This window comes from Rhinoraja longicauda, chromosome 4 (assembly GCF_053455715.1).
Source record: "Rhinoraja longicauda isolate Sanriku21f chromosome 4, sRhiLon1.1, whole genome shotgun sequence".
In the NCBI taxonomy this organism is placed as follows: domain Eukaryota; kingdom Metazoa; phylum Chordata; class Chondrichthyes; order Rajiformes; family Arhynchobatidae; genus Rhinoraja; species Rhinoraja longicauda.
In genome coordinates this window covers 56,675,725-56,698,404 of record NC_135956.1, presented here as the reverse complement: position 1 = coordinate 56,698,404, position 22,680 = coordinate 56,675,725, and the positions used below count along the sequence as shown (strand labels likewise).

General features: G+C 40.9%; 1 protein-coding gene across 3 annotated transcripts in view; it reads right to left on the bottom strand.

Moving 5' to 3' along the window:
- The window catches only part of LOC144592781 (neurocalcin-delta), a 183,141-nt gene that overhangs the window by 20,706 nt on the left and 139,755 nt on the right, over window positions 1–22,680 (bottom strand). For all 3 annotated transcript variants that reach the window (XM_078397789.1, XM_078397791.1, XM_078397790.1), the window contains one exon: window positions 14,392–14,790. In XM_078397789.1, the coding sequence (XP_078253915.1) occupies window positions 14,392–14,769 (378 nt within the window). In that variant the 5' untranslated portion in view covers window positions 14,770–14,790. The remainder of the gene's footprint in view (window positions 1–14,391; window positions 14,791–22,680) is intronic.

Genomic DNA, 22,680 nt, shown 5'->3' with positions numbered 1-22,680 from the left:
GGACAGCGGTATGAACATTGACTTCTCCAACTTTAGGATAGTTCCTCTGTCCCTCTCTTCCCCTCCCCCTTCCCAGATCTCCCACTGTCTTCCTGTCTCCACCTATACCCTTCCTTTGTCCCGCTCCCCTGACATCAGTCTGAAGAAGGGTCTTGACCCAAAACATCACCCATTCCTTCTCTCCTGAAATGCTGCCTGACCTGCTGAGTTACTCCAGCATTTTGTGAATAAATACCTTCGATCTGGGCCAGAGATCAGTACTGTAGATTTAGAGAATAAAAGTCAAAGGGAATGGGAACGTGAACAGTGAACCTTGCATGAGAAAATCCAGACGATAGCTTCCTATCATCTATTTTCACTTGTTATGGCATTGTTAGAGAGGACAGGATTACAATGTCATCAGATACTCCTGCTAAAATGAATCACCATGTAGTTGAGCAGAAGTATCAAAGGATGAATATATATGAACTTGATTGGAAAAGGACTGTTGAAAATTGACTCACAGTTCATGGATTTTGTTATTGCAGTTTATAATTGCTTTAAGAAAAGATCCTCAAAATCTATAATACTAAAATGGGAAAAGCAAACATTAGAAATAGATTAAATGAATAGAAAAGTAATCTGGCTAGTTGGAGAGTTGAGCTGGTGAGAGGCAAATGTTATTTTATCTGGTCAAAGGACAGATTGAGGAAGGACAATAAGCAGTGGGAGCATGGCCAAACAGCATAAATTTACAGGAGTCAAATGAGACTTTGCTGAAATCATCCCGTGTATGGAAACAATAAAGAAAAACAGGAATGAGTCATTTAGCTGGAAGAATGTTGTCATCTCAGAAGTATTTCTTAGTGTGTTCAGATGGATCATCAAGTAACACGTGGGGGAACATGTACAATTCACACTGTGAAAGACATCCACATAGAGGGAAAGGTGTGGCAATTAAACAGATTATTAAGAGGCTGCAGGAATTATAAACTTTTGCCCTTGGTGGAAAAAAGTTTGAAGGGTAACCTTAAGAAGTATTCTATATCTTAAATGCGACAATACATCACATTATTTAAGAAAGTCACTGATTCTACAATAAAGGAACAATCCCCAAAGCAGCAATCAACATTATCGTTCCCAGAGAAGAGGCAGAGATTTCAAGGGAGAAAGAGCAGGTTCTGCCACCACTCAAAGCAAACTGCAAGTGCTAGTCAACAAGATATTTGCCAGAATGGAGTGCTGTATGCTGGAAGCCAGAGTGTCCAGTAGGCTATAAGAGGAGCCAGCAAGTGATTCTAGTCATCTCCTCTACGAACAAGTATCACTGCACAATTGAACAATGTGGAAGTAAATTTTGTGTTCTCATAGAATATGTAAGAGTGATTTGCAAACTGCTGTTACAACACACAGAGTAGAGATCTTCACAAAAACTGCATTTTATGCAATGTGGAGTTCCTTAAATGAGGTGGGTCTCAACTGGAAAACCAGTGATTTTGCAGCAGACCATTTAAATAACTGGACTAGGGACTCATTCATTAATATATTTCAATCACTGAAGTAAGACCTGCAAGGCAGAAGATGAGTGATTTTTATGTGTGAGCTCACTTGCTTGATTATTGGTATACTCTGTTGGTGGTAACAGTTGGATTGTGTAAGAGGGCTACCTGACTTGCATTAAGGTCTCCGATTTCATAGGTTCCTTTGGAGAAGTGTCTGTTAGGGAGTCCCTTATAAGCCCTGTTGATGATGCTTCCCTTTGTTGCTTAGCTAGGAGATGAGGCTGTTGATGCTGAGCAGAGACATTTCCAGGTAGCTAGCTGTCTTCTTCCTGTTGTTGTTACTATTCTTCAATCATTTGCCTCAGGGCTCCTGTTCCTCCTCTGGCATTATCTACCTTCTTTAATTTGCAGAATGTACAGCCTCTATCACACAAGGTTATGTGTGGAAGGAAATGCAGAAGTAGGTTTAAACCAAAGAAAGACACAAAAAAGTTAGAGTAACTCAGTGGGGCAGACAGCATCTCTGGAGAGAAGGAATGGGTGACATTTCAGGTTGAGACCCTTCTTCGGACAAAATGTTATCACCACATCTGCATGGCATCTGCTATGCAATGGAGTCCTGGTTGATGCAGGCAATTAAATCTAATTTTAAGAGGACAATGTTAGTTCCCAGTACCATCCTGGCAGTTTCATGGCTTTCGTGCTGCTTTGGTTGTACCTATGTGATGAGCCACACAAGTAGATAGTACTCTCCATCTCCCAGGATCCATCTTGCTGCACTGGCTGCTGAAAATGACTGATATGCTCAGATCAGAGGAGTCACATGCTTTCCTGGAAACTTGGCATTCACTATTAGATTATTCTTATGATCCACAAGCTGAAAATGAGGGAATGAAACCCTTACCTGATGACGGAAAGGTCTGCATTCTTGTTGGAAGTCCATATGAGCTGGAATGTAGTCGCTGATGGTTAATAAATTTGTGGGAACACAGCAAATCTGGTAAATTCTAATGCCAAGATACCACCAATTCCTCAGTGTAAACAAGTTAAATTAAATCTTCTCTTTGTGAATACAGTACTCTGGTGACCTCTCTAATGCAGCGTTGTGCAACAAATTGAGAATCAATGCAGAGATCTGCTAAGGCCATTCAAAGCGCCTTTAGTAAGGAAATGGAGAGTCAATGTGTCTCTATGCACAGATCAACCCATGTACAGAAGTGTGACTAAAGGCCTTCCCACACGATATTACATATCCCAATTATCTCAGCCTTGGAAATACTGAGCATGCAAATACATTGCTCATTCGACATGTGGGTAGAAAGTAGTGTCATTGTAGGCTCTCTGGTACATCTTTGCCTCCTGCATCAATGTCCCTGTCCCATCTGTTGACATGGTAAGCAACATTTCCAGCAAGGAGTTCAGCAAGTGATCTCAGACATCTTTAGAATTAGCATCTTGCCAGTTAAATACTGGCTCACTGATAGTTTTGATACACACTGCGGACTTTGGCAGGTCTTTGGACAGCCTACAGTATGTTCTGAAGCTGATGAGTCAAGTTTTCACATTTCCCAGAATGCTGCCTGGATTAGGAGGTATTGGCTACAAGGAGAGGTAGGACACACCTGGATTGTTTTCCTTAGAATGCCAGAGGTTGAGAAAAAACCTGATAAAAGTGTACAAAGTTGTGAGAGGCATAGATATGTAGACAATCAGAATCTTTTTCCGAGGGTGGAATTGTCAAACACTAGAGGGCATAACTTGAAGGGAGGCACAGTTTAAAGGAGATGGCCCGGAATTTTTTTTTTTTTCCCCCCGGGTGCCTGGAATGTTCCGCCAGGGGTGGTCCTGGAGGCAGATACAATAGTAGCATTTAAGAGACTTTTAGATAGGCACATAAGCAGGGAATGGATGGATAAGTATCATCTAGTTATATAGAAACTACATAAATAATGTCAGGCAGATGAGATTAGTTTATCTTGGCATCGTGTTTGGCACAGAAGTTGTGGGACATGCTGTTACTGTTCTATAAAATCCACAGGGTCACAGGGAGAACAAGCAAACTCCACACAGATCAGAGGTCAGGATCAAACCAGGGTCTTTGTCGCTGTGATGCCTTGTGCTATTGATACTATCACCATTGCACTGGGGAGCTTTGAGCTCCAGTTTATTTTAGTATTGGTGAAAATGTGTGCTGCGTGCTTAGCAATATCATTGGGTGCTAATGCCTGACTAGCATTGTTATCACACGCATGCCTGAAGCCAAGAAAGGTCTGGTTGATTAATATGGATTGCACACAGAAGCTTATTTATTTCTTATCTAGTTCAAAAGATTCAGTTGCAAAACTGTGATAATGGCTCTCTGTTGTAGTTGGAGCAAAACCATTCACTGAACTTATGAACACTGAAGCAGAATAAGGATACTGGGAGGAAATATCACTAAAGATAATCCTCTTCAGAATTTCTAAATTTGCCATTGGTACTAAATTGGAAGGTTAATAATTTCTGAGGAGAAATGCAAGCAATTACAGATCATAAACTAATTTGCACATTGCGTCTGAAGAAGGGTCTCGACCCGAAATGTCACCCATTCCCTCTCTCCTAGATGCTGCCTGACCTGCTGAGTCACTACAGCATTTTGTGATATCTTCGATTTGTACCAGCATCTGCAGTTATTTTCCTACAATGCTCATTGCTTCTGATCACTTGGATAAAAGACTGCAAAAAACAAAAGCACTTCTTTGTACAGTAGATGGCACTAGATTTGTAAACTTTCTGCCTCATTAGAAATAAATGTGCATGGACCACCTTTTCCTGCCTTTTGTTGCAGTTTGCAGGATAATTACTGGCAAGACCCAGGCTGGAGTATTGAGAATAAAGGGATTATAATTCACATAAATAGAAAGTGTGATCTGCACCCTACCATTTGTAGAGGGAATAGAATGCCACCTAGAAATTTCCACTGTTATTAAGCAACTATCAAAAGCTTTTCCTTTTCCTTGTAGATTGCAGAAGTTTCCAATAAAACATTACATCAGATGGTTAATCTGTGGGAAGAAAATCCAATTAACTACTCTGCACTGCAGTGTCTACAAGTTGCACCCACCAAGCCCAGTTAAACAAAATTGATACCTAGCCTCCAGCAGCACACACAGTCCTTTCAAATGGGAGATTGCTTGCTTGTTTGTTTCTTAAGGTCAAAAGATTCAGCTGCAAAACTGTGATAATCACTGTGGTTGAGCAAAACCCACCCACTAAACCTGTGAATATGGAAGCACTGTTCAGATCCTGAAAGGAGTTGTCAGTGACCTGAAGTCTTCAGAATTTCCAGACTTGCTAATATCAATACCGAGAAGGAACGCAACAAATTAATAGAAAGGCATTAATAAACTCAGAAAATTATTAATGAATGAAGTTCAACATAATAAATGTGACCTACTATATTTTAACAGGAAGAAATAGCGGTTACTTGTTACTATCCCCACCTACCCCAACAATATCCTGAAAATCGCCATTGACCAGAAACGGAACTATTCAATGCACTGTGGATACTAAAGCAGGTCAGCGACAGGGTATCCTGCAATTAGGGACTCACTTCCAAATACCCAAAAGCTTATCCACCAGTGGCTCTCTATGGCCCACTCTAAACATTCATTCCTTGCAGTATGTACCATCAGCAGAATGCAGTGATGATACTTACTAAGGAAACTCTCACAGTACCTGTCAAACCCATGAACTCCACCTCCAAGGATCAGAGCATCACACACATGGGAACGCCATCGTACGCATGTTTCACTCACACTGCGTCGGCAAGGCCACCAACATAATCAAGGACGAGTCGCAGCCCGGCCACTCTATCTTCTCCCCTCTCCCATCAGGTAAAAGGTATAGAAGTGTGAAAATGCACACCTCCAGATTCAAGGACAGTTTCTTCCCAGTTGCTATCAGGCAACTGAACCATCCTACTAACAACTAGAGAGCAGTCATGAACTACTACCTACCTCATTGGAGACCCTCGGACTATCTTTGATTGGTCTTTATTGGACTTTATCTTACACTAAATGTTATTCACGTTATTCCCTTTATCATGTATCTGTACACTGTGGATGGCTCGATCGTAATCATGTATTGTCTTTCCGTTGATATCTTGCTGGTGGGTCAAGATATACCCAGGGGTTTTGATGGAGGAGTTTTAACACAATGTCTGAAATATGCTTTTGTGACAATAATTATGGCAGGATTATATTGAATTAATGCTTATTTTTTGGCAAGTAGCAAGAACAAAGGAACAGATAATAACCAACCAAAAAAAAAAATCAAGTCATAATGTGTCTTATATTCCAGACAACGAAGATACATTGGTTTAGTGGAGTTATTATTAAATAAAGTCTTATTTGAAACTGGAGGTGTCCTCTAATTTTTCTTTTCTAATAATCTGCTCACAGCTAAGTCTGCTGTTCAGCTGATTTGTTCCTTATAAGATTGGTTAAGGAGAGAGATACGGGAATGATATTAATTGCGTGGATTCTGCCCAGTCACAAAGCTTTCTCTTAAACAACATCCGTGGTGATGAAATGCTTTGAGAAGTTGGTTATGGCATATATCAACTCCTACCTCAACACAAACCTGGACCGTCACAACAGGTCAACAGATGATGCATCTCACTGACTATGCACTGAAGCACTTGGACAATAAAAACACATGCGTCAAGCTGTTGTTTATAGACTACAGCTCGCCAGTCAACACACCAAGCTTTCGGAAATGGGTCTCCGCACCTCCTGCTACAACTGGATCCTTGACGTCCTGATCAGAAGACCACAATCTGTACAAATTGGCAGCAACATTTCCTCCTCAACAGCCACCAGCACAGGAGCATCTCAAAGCCTCGAGCACAGCCCCCTGCTGTACTCACTCTATACGCATAACTGCATAGTCAGTCACAGTTTCAACTCCATCTTCAAATTTGCCGACACCACCGTCGTTGGACAAATTACAGATAACAATGAGTCAGAGTATAGGAAGGAGATTTATCAACTCACCAAATGGTGCCAGAACAACAACCTTGCTCTCAACATCAATAAAGCCAAGGAACTGATTATTGACTTTGGAAGAGGAAGATCGAGGAGCCACAAATTTGTCTTAATAGGCAAAAAGATGGTGGAGAGAGTCAAAAACTTTAAATTCCTGAGTGTGCACATCTCTGAAGATCTGTCCTGGACTCAGCACATTGATGCAATCATAAGTGAAGCTCATGAATGTCTCTACTTCCTTAGAAGTTTGGAGAGATTCGGTATGTCAATGAATACTCTCTTGAACTTCTGCAGGGCTTCAGTGACAGAGCATATTGACTGGTGTATTACAGCCTGGTTCGGTAACTCGGTAGCCCAGTAACAAAGAAGATTGCAAAAAGTGGTGAACATTGTCTAGTCCATCACAGGTACTGACCCCCCCTATCATTGAAGGGATCTACAGGAATCGCTGTCTCAAAAGGCAGCCAGCATCAGCAGAGACCCACACCACCCTAGCCACACTTTCATTTCACTCCTGCCATCGGGAAGAAGGTATAAGAGCTTGAAAACTGTAGCGTCCAGGTACAGGAGCAGCTTCTTCCCTACATCCATCACTGTGCTGAACAGCTGGCTGAGGTATTCACCAGGATCTTTAACCTGTCATTATCTCTAGCTACGGTCCCCAAGTTCCTGAAGTCGCTATCATAGTTCCGGTGCCGAAAAAAGCAAAGATCTCCAACCTGAACGACTACCGCCCGGTTGCCCTAACGCCGATAGTCATGAAGTGCTTTGAGAGGCTGGTCCTCTCACACATCAAATCCAGCATCCCTGACTCACTGGACCCACATCAATTTGCATACAGGGCAAATAGATCCACAGAGGACGCCATCTCTCTGGCTCTTCACACTGTCCTGACTCACCTAGAGAGACAGGGCACGTACGTGAGGATGCTATTCATAGACTATAGCTCCGCCTTCAACACGGTCATCCCCACCAAGCTCATCATCAAACTCCACCAGCTAGGCCTCAGCTCGTCATTATGTGACTGGATCCTGGACTTCCTGCTGGAACGACCGCAGGCAGTGAGAATGGGCCCGCACCTGTCCTCCACTATCACCCTGAGTACCGGCACACCACAGGGCTGTGTTCTGAGCCCCATGCTCTACTCCCTCTTCACACACGACTGTGTTCCTGCATTCGACACCAACACCATTGTCAAGTTTGCAGACGACACAACGGTGATCGGGCTTATCACCAACGGGGATGAAACAAACTATAGAGCGGAGGTGCAGAACCTGGCGGACTGGTGCTCGGATAACAACCTGTCCCTAAATACCACCAAGACCAAGGAGCTGATCATCAACTTCCGTAGGTCACATAACGGGGAATATGCCCCGATCTCTATCAACGGGGACAGTGTGGAGAGAGTGTCCAGCTTCAAGTTTCTGGGCACTCACATTTCGGAGGACCTAGCATGGTCCAATAACACTGCTGCGCTGGTCAAGAAGGCACAACAAAGACTGTTCTACTTAAGAACACTGAAAAAGTCTGGTCTACCCCAACAGCTGCTGACGACCTTCTACCGCTGCACCATAGAGAGCATCCTAACGCATGGCATCCCTGTGTGGTACCTCAGCTGCACGGAGGCAGAAAGGAAAGCTCTACAGCGGGTAGTCCATAGAGCTCAGAAGGCTATCGGAACACAGCTACCAGACTTGGAGGGCATCTACAACACACGATGCCTCAGAAAAGCCACCAGCATCCACAAAGACTCTTCACACCCCTGCAACAGTCTGTTCGAACTCCTTCCATCGGGCAGACGATACAAGGCCTTCTACGCCCGCACCTCCAGACTCAGGAACAGCTTCATCCCCAGGGCCATAGCTGCTATGAACCGGTCCTGCTGAGCCGGATGGCCACAACGCATAGATCAACTTGCACTTTACCCTGTCTAAAAACTGTTACAATTGTTTTGTTTCATTGGGTTGCTGTTATTTACTTAAATTATTGCATCGTATGGGAGGCGCATTCCCAATCTCATTGTACCCCTGGGTACAATGACAATAAAGATATATTGTATTGTATTGTATTGTATTGTATTAAACACTATAATCTCCAAATAAGCTCCGAGCCACATTGACTTGGGGAATTGTTTTTGACTTTGCACTATTATTGTTTGTTTTTTTATATATAAATATAAAAACAAACAAAAAATATATTGTGGGTTTTACAGAGAATTACGTTTATACATCTGTTGTGCTCCTGCAAGTAAGAATTTCACAGTTCCATTTTGGGACATCTGACTATAAAACACCCTTGACTCTTGACCCATTTTCAGTCCAATCTACAGAACTATAAGATTTCCCATGATCTAGTTTCTCAGTGATGCAAGGTTTGCAAATTTTCTCAACTAAGCCAATGGCAGTGTTTATTTCTCATTGAGATTGTATCCAAAAAGCTTTAATTGTCTGCTGCTGATTTGGAAGCGAAGCTGTGATATATTTCTGACCTGCAAAGTTAAGGATGACATGGTCTTCTTGTGTTATTTCTGGAATTCTATTGTATTTATGTGGACTAGGCATGATATTACCAATATTCTGCTTCCTGCATTCACATTGCTGAATCCAGAAAAAATGGAAAAATATCACGAGTATTTCCTGGAGAAATTTTGTATTTTCCATGAAAAGATTTCCTGGAGATCCCACAGGAAAGTTACTTTATAATTCCACCACACATTATCCATTTTTCTATCTATATATCTGTTTCTATCTCTGACTAGCCCATGTTACATTACTCTCAGCATTCATGTTTATTGCTGCTACCTCATTGCTGAGCCTTGGCTGAGCTGGTGTTTTTTTCTATTACTTCATTTGTTTCCTACCCCGATACAGAAAAAAATGAGGCATGAAGTATAAAGAGGCTTCACAAACACTGAGAAATTGATGGAACTGAAAAGTGAAAATCAGTAGGAGCATGATAGAGAAAGCCTCCTCAGAGATTGTCGTGTTGAAAGAATTTGGTAACACCATAATGGAAAGTGATAGAGGAAACAGATCTTGACCTCAAGGTTCCTTCTTTGATTAAAAGATACTTGGGCATTAAACTTGTATGAAAACATTACAACATTTCTCTGGCAACGTGAAGCTGATGATAAGACCAGCATTAGAGTCCAAAGCTCTCCTTTAAGTCTGTAAGTGAGAAGAAATTTAATTACATAACAGCTTAAAGAATATCAGATATATCTTTTGGAACACATGTCAAGAGTCAGGTTATTACTTTTCAGATTCAGCTGGCTCAAACAGGGCTTCAGTGACAGAACAAAAGCCACAGCATCTAGTGGTTAACCAAGATATCAATAGTACCATTTCAAAAGACTGGCAGATTATTATGTATAATCTCCCCAGGGAAAACTACTTCCACGAGGTATGTTCCTCTGACAACCAATTATCCACCCAATTTGTGGAGCAACATATGTTTCTATCTATAGTCTTTGCTCACAACAGTAGCACAGCGGAATTGTCTGCTCAGTCACCTTTGCACCAAGCACAGCAAGCAATGTAACATTTAATTACGCTGCACACAGGAAACCAGACCACCAACTTTGGACTTTACTATTTGTTTCTCAACGTACTCTTAACCAGTGCAGATATTAAATTTCAGAGCTTCTCCCTCAATGCTTTCTCCTTCCTATTACACCAAATTAATGAACTTGAGTTTAGAGACACAAAGAACTGCAGAAGCTGGGTTACAAGAAAAGACACAAAGTGCTGGAGTAACTCAGGGTCATACAGCATCTCTGGAAAACATGGACAGGCGACGTTGCAGGTTGGAACCCTTCTTCAGACTGATTGTGGAGAGGGGAGGAGAAAGCTGGAAAAGAGCTGGGGGCAGGACAAAGTCTGGCAAGTGATGGGTGGATACGAATTAGTTTTTTTTTATAGGTAGATGGTTGGACAAAAGCCAGAGATGAAGAGACAAATAGTGTGAGATAAAGTTAGAAGAGGTGAGAACTGTGAAGCTAGTGGAAGGAATATAATGGAAGGGGAGAAATGGTTGTGTGAGAACTCCTTGACCATGACCCCACAGATGAACACCAGGCCATCATTTCCCAGACCGTTACTGATCTCATCATCTCTGGCGATCTCTCCTGCATAGCCTCCAACCTTTTAGTTCCCCAGTCTCGCACTGTCCACTTTTGTCTCTTTGCCAAAATCCACAAACTCCATCAGAGAGGATAGACTATCGACTGACATCTACTACAAACCTACTGAATCCCAGTTATCTGGACTACAACCCTGCCTCTTGCAAGATGCTATCCCTTTCTCTCAATTTCTCCATCTCTGCTACATTTGCTCCCAAAGTGAAGCTTTCCATTCTAGGGCATCAATCGATCCGTAATAAATTCTAAAGGACCGCAAGGTACATATGGAAGAGGGTTCATGATGTACAGGCTAAAATTGGATAATTAAGAGGATCTAGGAAAAATGTTATACAATTGAATTTAAAAAGAAAATTTAAGAATGCTGAAGTGGCTGAGCACATTAAAGAATACAGAGACAACAGATAGTGTGCCACTGTCACAATTACAGATGATGCCAATAGTAAACTTTCAATGTTGCGTTCTACGTGAAGAAGTTCAAACAGGAACCTTCAGCGAAGATAGGAATGAGTTTGGTTGATAACTTCAGACCTGGGAAAGGAAATGGAAATTGCAATTTTTTGCAAGGACACATGGGTTAAATGTGGGCTAATGATGACAAATTTATCTTTTCAAAATTGCTAAGTTAAGAAATTAATTACAATAACAACTTGCATGGAGACAAGGTTGTTTGTGAACTCTGACAATTAGCGAGATTGAGACTACCACCACAGATCTACTGGAAGCAGACACATCTCAGTCAATGGCTTCTTCGGGACAACGTAGTTTATCAGTTCCTGACCTGGATCAGAATCTTTACTTTGTAACTGCCACTAAAGAGAAACTAAACATGCGGTAGGTCAAGCAACACTCACTCATTTACAAGGAAATGGGAAAGGGTTAGGTTTACGGTTAAACCTATATTATCACACTTTATTCACAGTCTTTACTCTGAAGAGAATTCCTGGTAAGAACATAAATTTGAACCGCGTCAGAATAATTTGCTGGTGAAATCTGTCTAGGTAAAATAGGTAGTCCACAGATGGTGTCAACTATCTTCAAATACTTTATTTGAGACAATCTGAAGGAACCTTGGGATTTCACTGCTGATTAGAAAGGTTTGATTAATTGTAAGATCCAAGTTATAGGAGGAAAACTAATTATTCGCACAACTCTGTATCATTCACTAAAATAAAAACAGTTTTTTTCTAATTGTTTAAATATTAAACCAAAGTTTGCCACCGGGTGGCGCCACCAGCAGTGGCTGCCTCACCAACAGTCTGTCGGTCCTTTCTTCTTTTTTGTTATTTTTAGTATGTGTTAAAAGTAGGTTTTAATGTTCCTTGGTTTGTTTTATGTGGTGGGGGGGGAGTTAGGGGGAAACTTTTTTTCTATCTCTTACCTCGACGGAGATACGATTTTTTTTCCCATATCGTATCTCCGCCCCTACTGTGGCCTAACATCATGGAGTTGGCGGCCTTTCCTGGAGACCGATGGGTGCTCCAAGCCGCGGGAGTCTGCGGGACTTTAACATCGCGGAGCTTGCGATCCCTTTGCTGGGGATCGAAGCTCCAACCACTGGGCCTGTGGACTTTAATATCATGAATATCTCTGGTAAGAAGAGGCTGACTCGAGAGCTCCATGCCACAGAGAGAGTTTCAACCACCGTGACGTGGGAGTTTCGATCACCCCGACGGGGGCTTCGATCTTCGGCTGCGGGGGTTTTGATCGCTCCAACTGCGGGGGCTTTGAACATCCTGTCTGCGGATGGTTTGACTGCCCCGACCGCAGGAAAACAAGATTGAACTTTATTGCCTTCCAGCACAGTGAGGAATGTGGAATCCACTGTGATGGATGTTTATATTAACTTTTATTTGGTTGTGTGTCTTGTTTCTTTTCACTTAATTTTTGCTGTATAGTAACTAAAATTTAACTGTACCTCAACTGGTACATGTGACAATAATCTGGCCTTGAAACCTTGAACAAAATAAAAATTTCCCAGAGTAATTTGTGAGGACAGATATTTTCTTCATAATTTGGGATTGGAGATAATCAAGGATACAAGAGAGGCCAATGAATAATTGGATAACGAGTTTGGAATGCAAGAACTGGTTAATACAATTAGCTTGGGCTGGGGTAGATTTCAAAAAGCCAGAACATGGAGAGGACAAGAAAATAAAATAAGTATTTGCCCTATTCAAAAACAGAACTGGACTATGAAAGCACAAAGTATATACTGATGATTCTTCTTTGCCCTAGTAAGGGAACAGAATAAAATGTTAAAACCAAATAAAACAGCACCATCTTGAATATATTTATACAATAAACATTATTAAAGAATATCTGAGTTATCACTGACACAACTTTACATTCTATTTAAAAGTAATTAGCTATCCTCCAGCACAATGTGAAGCAAAATGATGGACTTAGATGCGATCTTGGATTGCAATTCCTTTGGTTTTGGAAGCTTGAAGAGAAACAAAATCTAAGTAACTTACAATACAAGTATGTCCACAAAGCACCATCTTGAATATATTTATACAATAAACATTATTAAAGAATATCTGAGTTATCACTGACGCAACTTTACATTCTATTTAAAAGTAATTAGCTATCCTCCAGCACAATGTGAGGCAAAATGATGGACTTAGATGCGATCTTGGATTGCAATTCCTTTGGTTTTGGAAGCTTGAAGAGAAACAAAATCTAAGTAACTTACAATACAAGTATGTCCACAAATCAACACTGCTGTTTGGTATTTAATGAGGGAAGTTAAAACAGACTGTAAACGCCTTCAGAGTGTGATATTTGTACTTTGGTACAATGCACTTGGGCAAAAGATCTCGATTGTATCAGTTGAAATAATCTCAATCAGATGAATAGGATTTTAAAGGATCTAAATGGAATCACTATGTGTCCAGGCTTAAGTGGCAATTTTGGAGAAAACGTTACATTAAACCAAAAGTATGATAGATTATGCCTTACCAAGTCCCTTCCCACGCAAACTTAATGCAAAAATAAAAAGGGAATAACACTTTCAAGACTTCTTTGAAGCCACCCAGCACACTGATTTGCTCACTTTTGCCACTGTCTCTATTGAGTATAATTACAAAAAGTGCTAAACAATATTAATAAGTAATGGAACATGGTAACTAAAGAACGATAAAAAAGTAAGCCAAATTCAATACTCCCCCTTCCCCCTCCACCACCAAGCACCAAATCAAAATCCTCTGACTATTCAATTATATTGCACATTAGTTTGCATCTATTAATCACAGACTACTGCCTATCTTGGGCCTAATACAGTCACTAATGGGTCACTGATACATCCCCTAACAGTTCTCCTTGGTCCTGAAATGCTTCATATTTGGAGTTATTGTCTCTCATAATAATCCTCTCCTCTAGCCAAAACTTCACCTTATTGAAAACTGAACTCAGAAAGAAGTAACGAAGCCTAAATGAAGACTGAGAACAATGTGTTTTGTGGCATTTATGCAAAGATTAATACTCACATGAGTGAATGAACTGTCAGATTATATTGTGCATCAAATTTTGCTAAGAATCAGCAAAACATAAAAAGTAAAATATCTTGACAAGAGGCATGCACCCTTCAATAATTCAGTACATATTTGCATTGATGCTATAGGTTCACAAATTCTAAACACAGCTTGCCATCAGAACCCAAACAAAAAGTCAAAATGGTTGATTATCAAAACATTTTGAGGATGCATTACAAAATACAGTAAATTGCAATAATTGAGGGTACCTGAACAATCTCCAGCATTTCTGACTTGCTGATATATCCATTTCCATCTAGATCATACATACTGAACGCCCACTTTAGCTTCTGCTCCAGTTTGCCTCTTGAAGTGACACTTAGTGCAATGATAAACTCCCGGAAGTCTATTGTTCCATCTCCATTGGCATCAAAAGTGCGAAAAACATGCTCAGCAAATTTGGAAGCATCCCCATAGGGAAAGAAGTTCCCATAAATTTTCTTGAATTCTTCCATTGATAAGTTCCCACTAGGGCAATCCCTGAGGAAACCCTTATACCACTCCTGAATCTCATGCTCCGTGAAGTCTGTGCTGTCCAGCAAATCCTGCATCACCTCAGGCCGTAGCTTGCTATTCTGCTTCCCCATCTTGAATTTATAGGCCTTAAGCTGCAGAATAATTGCAAAAGAACATTGATTTTAACCAAGTTAAAGTGAATCCAATCCAATATGCTACATGATATTTCACAGCAACAACAGCATAATTTCAAAAGATTAAAACATGTCAAAAACATACAAAATTTAGAAAATGAAAACTCCACACAAATACAGGCTGGTAAGTGAAGAATAAAGCCAAAATCTTGGTTAGAATCCATAAGAGGTTTATTTGAGAGCTCCCTATATATTATCACCAAGAACCATCATAAACATCCCAGGAAGGAGTGTTTGCTGGAGATTAAATAGATCACAAAATAAATTGACTGTTTCATTCTATACATAGCCCAGCAGTGTTCTCAGAAAAAGGTCACTGTAAAATCATATAATAATAACTGTATTCAAAGTTAGACAAATTTAAACCCTTAATTTTGTTTACAGGTTTATGCTTTCAAATAAATTTGATTAATTACCTCAAGTAATCTGATTGCAGTCCAATGCTGCAGAATCAATTATTGCCAATTGTCATGTACCTCAATGCACAGATTCTGATTTATGAAATTTCCCTGCAATAATCTTGACCCTTGGAGTTCAGGTTCTTGATCAGTAAAGCTATTTCTTGTTGCAGACCTCCCAACATTTGATTTTACAAATTCATAATTTTGATGTCCAAAATTCAGAATTTTACATCAAAATTCATAATATGGCACGTAATGCAACTTTTCAGCAAAAAAAAGTATGCACGCCAAATGCGCATACGGGTTGCGCTACATTCATGTGTGAAAAACGACAATTATTTCCAGCAGTCTGTAGTTCTTGGACTACATAAACAATGTCAGGCCTATCATGAGTATATTTGGCTATTTATAGAAACACATTTTGCAACACAAAGAAAAAATTGTTTTGTTTAGTTTTTTCTATTTTGTTTTTTCCTTACACATCCCAATTCTCTTGGTATTGAATAAAAGAACAATGGTCATAAAATGTATGACTAAGTTATGAAGAAAGAGTTGATATATGCGACTCGACTACGCATTCGAAAGTACTTGAAGTAAATTCGCACATTAATTAATACTCAGCCCCAAATGTGGTAATTGGCTTTTCTGCTGTATTTTATATTTTAACCCAGTCTTAATTAATTAATATAGTGTGGCGCGTCGAAAGAGGCCCGAAATAAAGGCGAGGAGCCGGGTATTTCGGGAGGTTTGCTTTTATTACAGTTATCAGACCGGTCAAGTCTGCTGGAATGACTTCGCGCCCAAAACCTCGTCCTTATATCAGTAGCAAAGGACCGCCCCCCTGGACCGGTCCATTCCCGTGCCGAGGGGACGGGAGTGGTATGGCCCGACCCTTGGGAGCCGCCACAATAGTTATATAATCTTGCACTTAAATTTAATATTTAATCATTACAGTTCCACCACTGATTTTCTGGCACTCTTGGTTCCAGATCTTTGTTGGTTTATCCAGCTGGCCAAAGAAGTCAGCTATGGGGATAGATGCGCTGGCTCCAGCTGGGCTGTAGTTCCAGAGCCCCGGCCGCAGGTTGCAAATTCAACCCACCGATCGGCCATGGAAGTCCCGATGAAGTCGAGATTGGCTGCCTAGCCCAGCCTAGGTGCCACATTTTCGGGAAGACTTCCAGGCCGCGGGGGATTTCTCACGGAACCCCTAGCGACCGAATTGACAAATTTCAATTACCGACTGTTTTGCGGAAAAATATAAGGCGAAATCGGAATGACAGAAATGAAATAAGCGGAAACTTTCCGCCAAATTCGGAAGGGTTGGGAGGGGTGTTGTTGTAACCAAAAGTGCATCACTCTAGATGCATAGGAATATATGATCATATTATGATCAGCCATGATCATATTGAATAGCGGTGCAGGCTCGAAGGGCCGAATGGCCTACTCCTGCACCTATTTTCCATGTTTTCTATGTTTCTATATTGTACCAAAATAGCCATAATGCATTCTATGAGTCTTTTCAATTTATGAAATGTTTCATTTTAAATTTTCTTTTGTAATCAAGAAAACCTATTAGAATACAGCCATTTCCATTAACCTGTTACTGTGTAAAGTACAATTCCCACCACTTTGGTCTTCCTGCTTAAACCTCCTGTAATCAGGCAAATAAATGTTAACTACTTTCCATTCCCGAGAAGGATAAATTACAAAGACATGGTATAATCAACATTAAGTGTATTAATAATTCAGGCAGTTATCACACAGCTGTTTGCATTACTTAAAACAAATGACTGCTAGGAAAGGTCTTCCAGGCAACATCCTTGTCATCAGCTTCAGTAAGTTTTTTTTGTAGTAGTCCACACGTTTCTAATGATTTCGGCATTGAGACCAGTAAACCCATATGGTCATCCAAAATCCCCTGTTTTTTTAACCTACCTTTCACCCCAAAGCTAATATACATACTTTTCTGCAAACAATTAATTGCTGGAAGAACTCAATGGAGGCAACGGGATGGTCAAAACCCTCCATCAAGACTGAGAGTCTAGAGAAAAGCTCTGTCCTCCATTCCATGTTATCCGTTTCCACCCATCATTTGCTAATTTATTTTAACACTTCCCCATCCATCTGCCTATTATCCCCGCCCCCTCTCTCACTTATACTGCTTGACCTGCTAACTTCTTCCTTCAGTTTGTTTTTTGCTATTTCTGCACTCTCATGCTTCCATGCATATATTTCTGAATTCAACATCATCTGCCACAACTTCCCCTAATCAATCATCTCATCTAGCAATATTCCTTTGCAAAATTTGCCATTCATATCCATGCCAGTTCTCTTCATCAGTTCACTTTCTTCCAAAAGTTTGCTCACTATCACAAATACAACATTCAATAATTGGAACAATTTAGTAATTTCGACTTCAGCTGACTTCTAGACCTATCATCTTTTCTTTTCTGTTTCATCTTCCTTCAATAGTGAACTTATTTTTGATTTCTTGAATTCAGAGTTTTGGAATATAAATTGTACCTGAAGAGTATCCTGGCATTTTTCGTTTAATACCAGGATGAAGACCATACCTGCCCTGGAGATTTGTCACTCTCATTAATTTCATATTACTTTTAATGTAATTAAATAAAAAGTTTTACGCATTGTAAATTGCATCAGCAATGATTTCCACAGGTAATCACGATCAACATAAAATTGGCCTGGGCACTTCCTGTCCCAATTCATAGTAGCATGCATGATCTTTTCCAGGTATGACATCACTATTGACACAATACAGCTGCGCAGCAAAAAAGGTTTTCCTTTCCCCTGACTCTAGTCTGAAGAAGGGTCTCGACCCGAAACATCACCCATTCCTTCTCTCCTGAGATGCTGCCTGTCCCACTGTTACATCGTGTCTAGCAGCAGTAGAGATGTTGCCATACAGCGCCAGAGACCCGGGTTAAATGCTGACCATGGGTGCTGTCTGTATGGAGTTTGTACGTTCTCCCTGTGACCATGTGGGTTTTCTCTGGGTGCTCCAGTTTCAAGCTACATTCCAAATTCTTGTAGGTTTGTAGGTTAATTGGCTTCCGCAAAATTATCTTTAGCGTGTAGGGTAGAACTAGTGTGGATGGGTGATCGTTGGTCGACGTGGACTCGCTGGCTCGTAGGGCCTGTTTCTACGCTGCATCTCCAAAACAAATACCCATTTCAGCCCTTAATGATACAAAATGAAGCTCAAAGCTGGAACCTACAACTAAAATGAAACAGGTTTATTGCAACTAGGAGGTAATCATGCTGATCTGTTGCTTTTTTTTTTTTAAAGTACACCTGTGTCTACCTTTAAAGGAATGGATGATTATATAGTGAAGAACAAATACAAGTACGTGTGGCTAAATACATTTTGCTGAGAAGATAAAGAGAGAAAACTAAAATAACTAAAAGAATGTAACCAATCTGCAATGGTATACTTTGCAAAGGAGTTGGTTTATAAATCAGTAGAATTTCCATGATGTGATGCTAGTTGTATCAAACACGAACTATTGAATGTCCAGGCCTGGAAACAGCTATTCAGGATTCATTATGCTAGTACCCCAAGGATCTGTGTTGGGTCCACTGTTGTTTGTCATTTACATTAATGATCTGGATGATGGTGTGGCAAATTGGATTAGTAAATATGCAGATGATACTAAGATAGGTGGTGTAGTTAATAATGAAGTAGAGTTTCAAAGTCTACAGAGAGACTTGGACCTTTTGGAAGGGTGGGCTGAAAGATGGCAGATGGAGTTTAATGCTGATAAGTGTGAGGTGCTGCATTTTGGTAGGACAAATCAAAATAGGACGTACAGGGTAAATGGTAGGGAATTGAGGAATGCAGTGAAACAGAGGGATCTGGGAATAACTGTGCATTGTTCCCTGAAGGTGGAATCTCATGTGGATAGGGTGGTGAAGAAGGCGTTTGGTATGCTTGCCTTTATAAATCAGAGCATCGAATATAGAAGTTGGGATGTAATGTTAAAATTGTACAGGGCATTGGTGAGGCCGAATCTGGAGTATGGTGTGCAGTTCTGGTCGCCAAATTATAGGAAGGATGTCGACAAAATAGAGAGGGTACAGAGGAGATTTACTAGAATGTTGCCTGGGTTTCAGCACTTAAGCTACAGAGAGAGGTTGAACAGGTTGGGTCTTTATTCTTTGGAGCGTAGAAGGTTGAGGGGGGACTTGATAGAGGTTTTTAAAATTTTAAGAGGGACGGACAGAGTTGACGTGGGTAGGCTTTTCCCTTTGAGAGTGGGGAAGATTCCAACAAGGGGACATAACTTTAGAATTGAGGGACAAAAGTTTAGGGGTAACATGAGGGGTAACTTCTTTACTCAGAGGGTGGTGGCTGTATGGAATGGGCTTCTGGTGGAAGTGGTGGAGGCAGGCTCGATTTTATTATTTAAGAGTAAATTGGATAGGTATATGGATGAGAGGGGATTGGAGGGTTATGGTCTGAGAGCAGGTAGATGAGACTAGGTCAGAGAGAGTGGTCGGCGTGGACTGGTAGGGCCGAACGGGCCTGTTTCCGTGCTGTAGTTGTTATATGGTTATACCATGAACAGTTGTATCAACAATGAAGATAAGTGAGCCAGTACCTTCAGCAGCCATACATGCCCGGGCCATAACACCCCCACCACCGTGTTTCACAGATGGGGTGGTATGCTTTGGATCTGTTCCTTCTCTCCTCTATACTTTGCTCTTGCCATCACTCTGATAAAACTCCCCTATCCTGGAAAATGAACTGTGACTTTACCCCATCTATGCACCTTATGACTTTGGAAATGTCTATAAGGTTATTTCTCAGGATCCTTACTCCAGGAAAACAGTCCAAGACGCTCCAGTTTCTCCTTACACCTCAAGACCTTGAGTCTAGGCAATATTCTTGTGAATCTTATCTGCACCCTCTTCAGCTTAAACTCATCCTTCCTATAGCTTAGCTAGCAGAACTGCACACAGTACTCGACACAATACTCCAAATGTGGTCCAATTGGTTCTCAGAAATTTTGTGGCTTGAAAATTTGGCCATCCCCACAAAAGGAATTAATTAATAGGTGCCATATTCTTGATTTTAGATGATAAATATTTCCATTTGACATTAAATGTAACTGGACAGAAACAATGACAATTGATTGACCCAATTACCCTCAATGAAAAGCAGGTCATTCTGATCAACACTGACCCCCCCCTTAAAAAAAACCCCCACTAAATTAGAAAAGATAGCACAAAAAAAACCACACATAGTAATTCTATTTTATGTTCTAGCATCAGAGTTGGTAACATTCAAATCTTCAAGTATTAATGTTGCTTCCATATTGATTACAACAGTGAACAGAAATAGCATGTAATTAGTTACTGAAGCCCTTAGACTTTTTGGCCAAATGATTCTCGTGGCAATAAAATAGAACTAATCGTGAAACACAAGAAGAAAATTGCTCAGCTTCTCCTTTGGTTCTGTTGTGAACGCTTGCCATAGAAACAGAATAAATTGCATTCAAAAAGAAAGCTAATTCTCCTAATACTCCATTGCATTAACATTAATGGCCTTTTACAACCTGTTTCTTCCCAGATCGTTTCGCTTGGTTGGAAGTTCTATATAGGATATTTCTGCTGTTGACTGATTTCAGAGGTAATGTATCGTTTGAACATTCATCTGTCTGGTGGTTATCAAACTCAGTTTTCAATCAGTAAATATGCATTATCTGAAATCTTGCCAAGAGAGCAGCTAATTCTTATCCATTTCCCTAAGTGATGCAGATTGTTATGCTCCCTGTAAACGTATCCACAATTCTTTCATAAAATTAAAGACATGGGTGAAGATAAGGCCATTTCTTAAGACAAATAAAATGAGGAACAAATAAATAAGTGAATGGCTTTATTATTATTGACATGTGTACCGGAGGTTGAACATGCTGTCCAATCAAATCAGATAATATTATGCATAAATACAATCAAGCTAAACTCAAATACAATGGTTAGAATGAAGGGAAAGATACAGAGTGCAGAATATAGTTCTCAGTATTATAGCGCAACAGTTTCAGAGACAAAGTCCAATGTCCGCAATGAGGTAGAGGAGAATTGGACTGTAGCCTGGCTGTTTTTCAGCCCTTTCAAGTTTCCATATCTTGTGCAAGGAGTAGGAGGAATGATTGGATGGGAAAGATCTTTGATTATGTTGGCTGCTTTCCTGAGGCAGCATGAAGTGTAGTTGGAGTCAGTGGTGGGGAGTCTGGTCTGTGTGATGGACTGTGTAATGAATTGTGCAATTCATCCACAACAAGTCATTGTGGATGAATTGTATCCACAACTCTCTGCAATTTCTTGCAGTCTTGGGGAGAGCTGTTCCCAAACTTAGCTGTGATGCAACCTGACAGTATGTTTTCTATGGTGCATCTGTAGAGGTTTTGTAGGAGTCAATGGAGACACGCTGAATTTCCTCAGTCTCCCGATGAAGTAGAGGCATTGGTGTGTCTTCTTGACTGTCACTTCAATGTGGTTAGTCCATGGCAGATCATTGGTAATATTTATGCCAAGGAACATGAAGCACTCAACGATTTCCACTTCAGCACCATTGATGCTGATCAGGCAAGTGCCCCATCATGTTTCCTGAAGTAGCTCCTTCATCTTGCTGAAATTGAGGGAGAGATTGGTGTCCTGACACCATGTTTACGAACTTACCGATCCTTCCTGTACTCTTCATTGTTCGTGGCCCCACCCACCATAGTGGTGTCATCTGGAAACTTGTTCATTGAGTTACAACCATATTTGGCCACACAGTCACGAGTGTAGAGAAAGTAAAGTGGGAGACTGAGAATGCATCCTTCAGGGCACTGGTCGTGTGAATTATTGTGGGGGATGCGTTGTCACCTGTGCTCATTGATTGAGGTCCGCGAGTCAGAAAGTCAAGGATCCATTGCAGATAGGAGTTCTAATTCCTAGGTCCAGGAGTTTGGACGGGATTATGGTGTTGAAGGCAGAGCTATAGTTGATAAATAGGAATCTGACTTAGGTGTCCTTGTCTGGGTGCTCCAGGGATGAGTTTTGGACCGGGGAGATGGCATCTGCAATCTATTGTGATGGTAAGCAAACTGCAGTGGATCACGACTGACTGGGAGGCTGGAGTTAATGTGTGTCATCCCCAATCTCTTTAAGCACTTCATGATGGTGGTTAAGGCACTCTACTTTACTTTTCATTGGTTCTAGAATGATAGCGGTCTTCATAAAGCAGGTGGGGATCTCAGCATGGAGGAGTAAGAGGTTAAAGACTTCATGAACACCTCTGACAGCTAGCCCGCACAGGTCCCGAGGACACGTCCAGGGTCTCCATTTGGGCAAGTTGTATTCCACAGATTCACTCTCACGAAGGCCAATCTTACATCTGTCACAGAAACCTTTGGTAGAGGCTTACCCGAGACTGATGGGG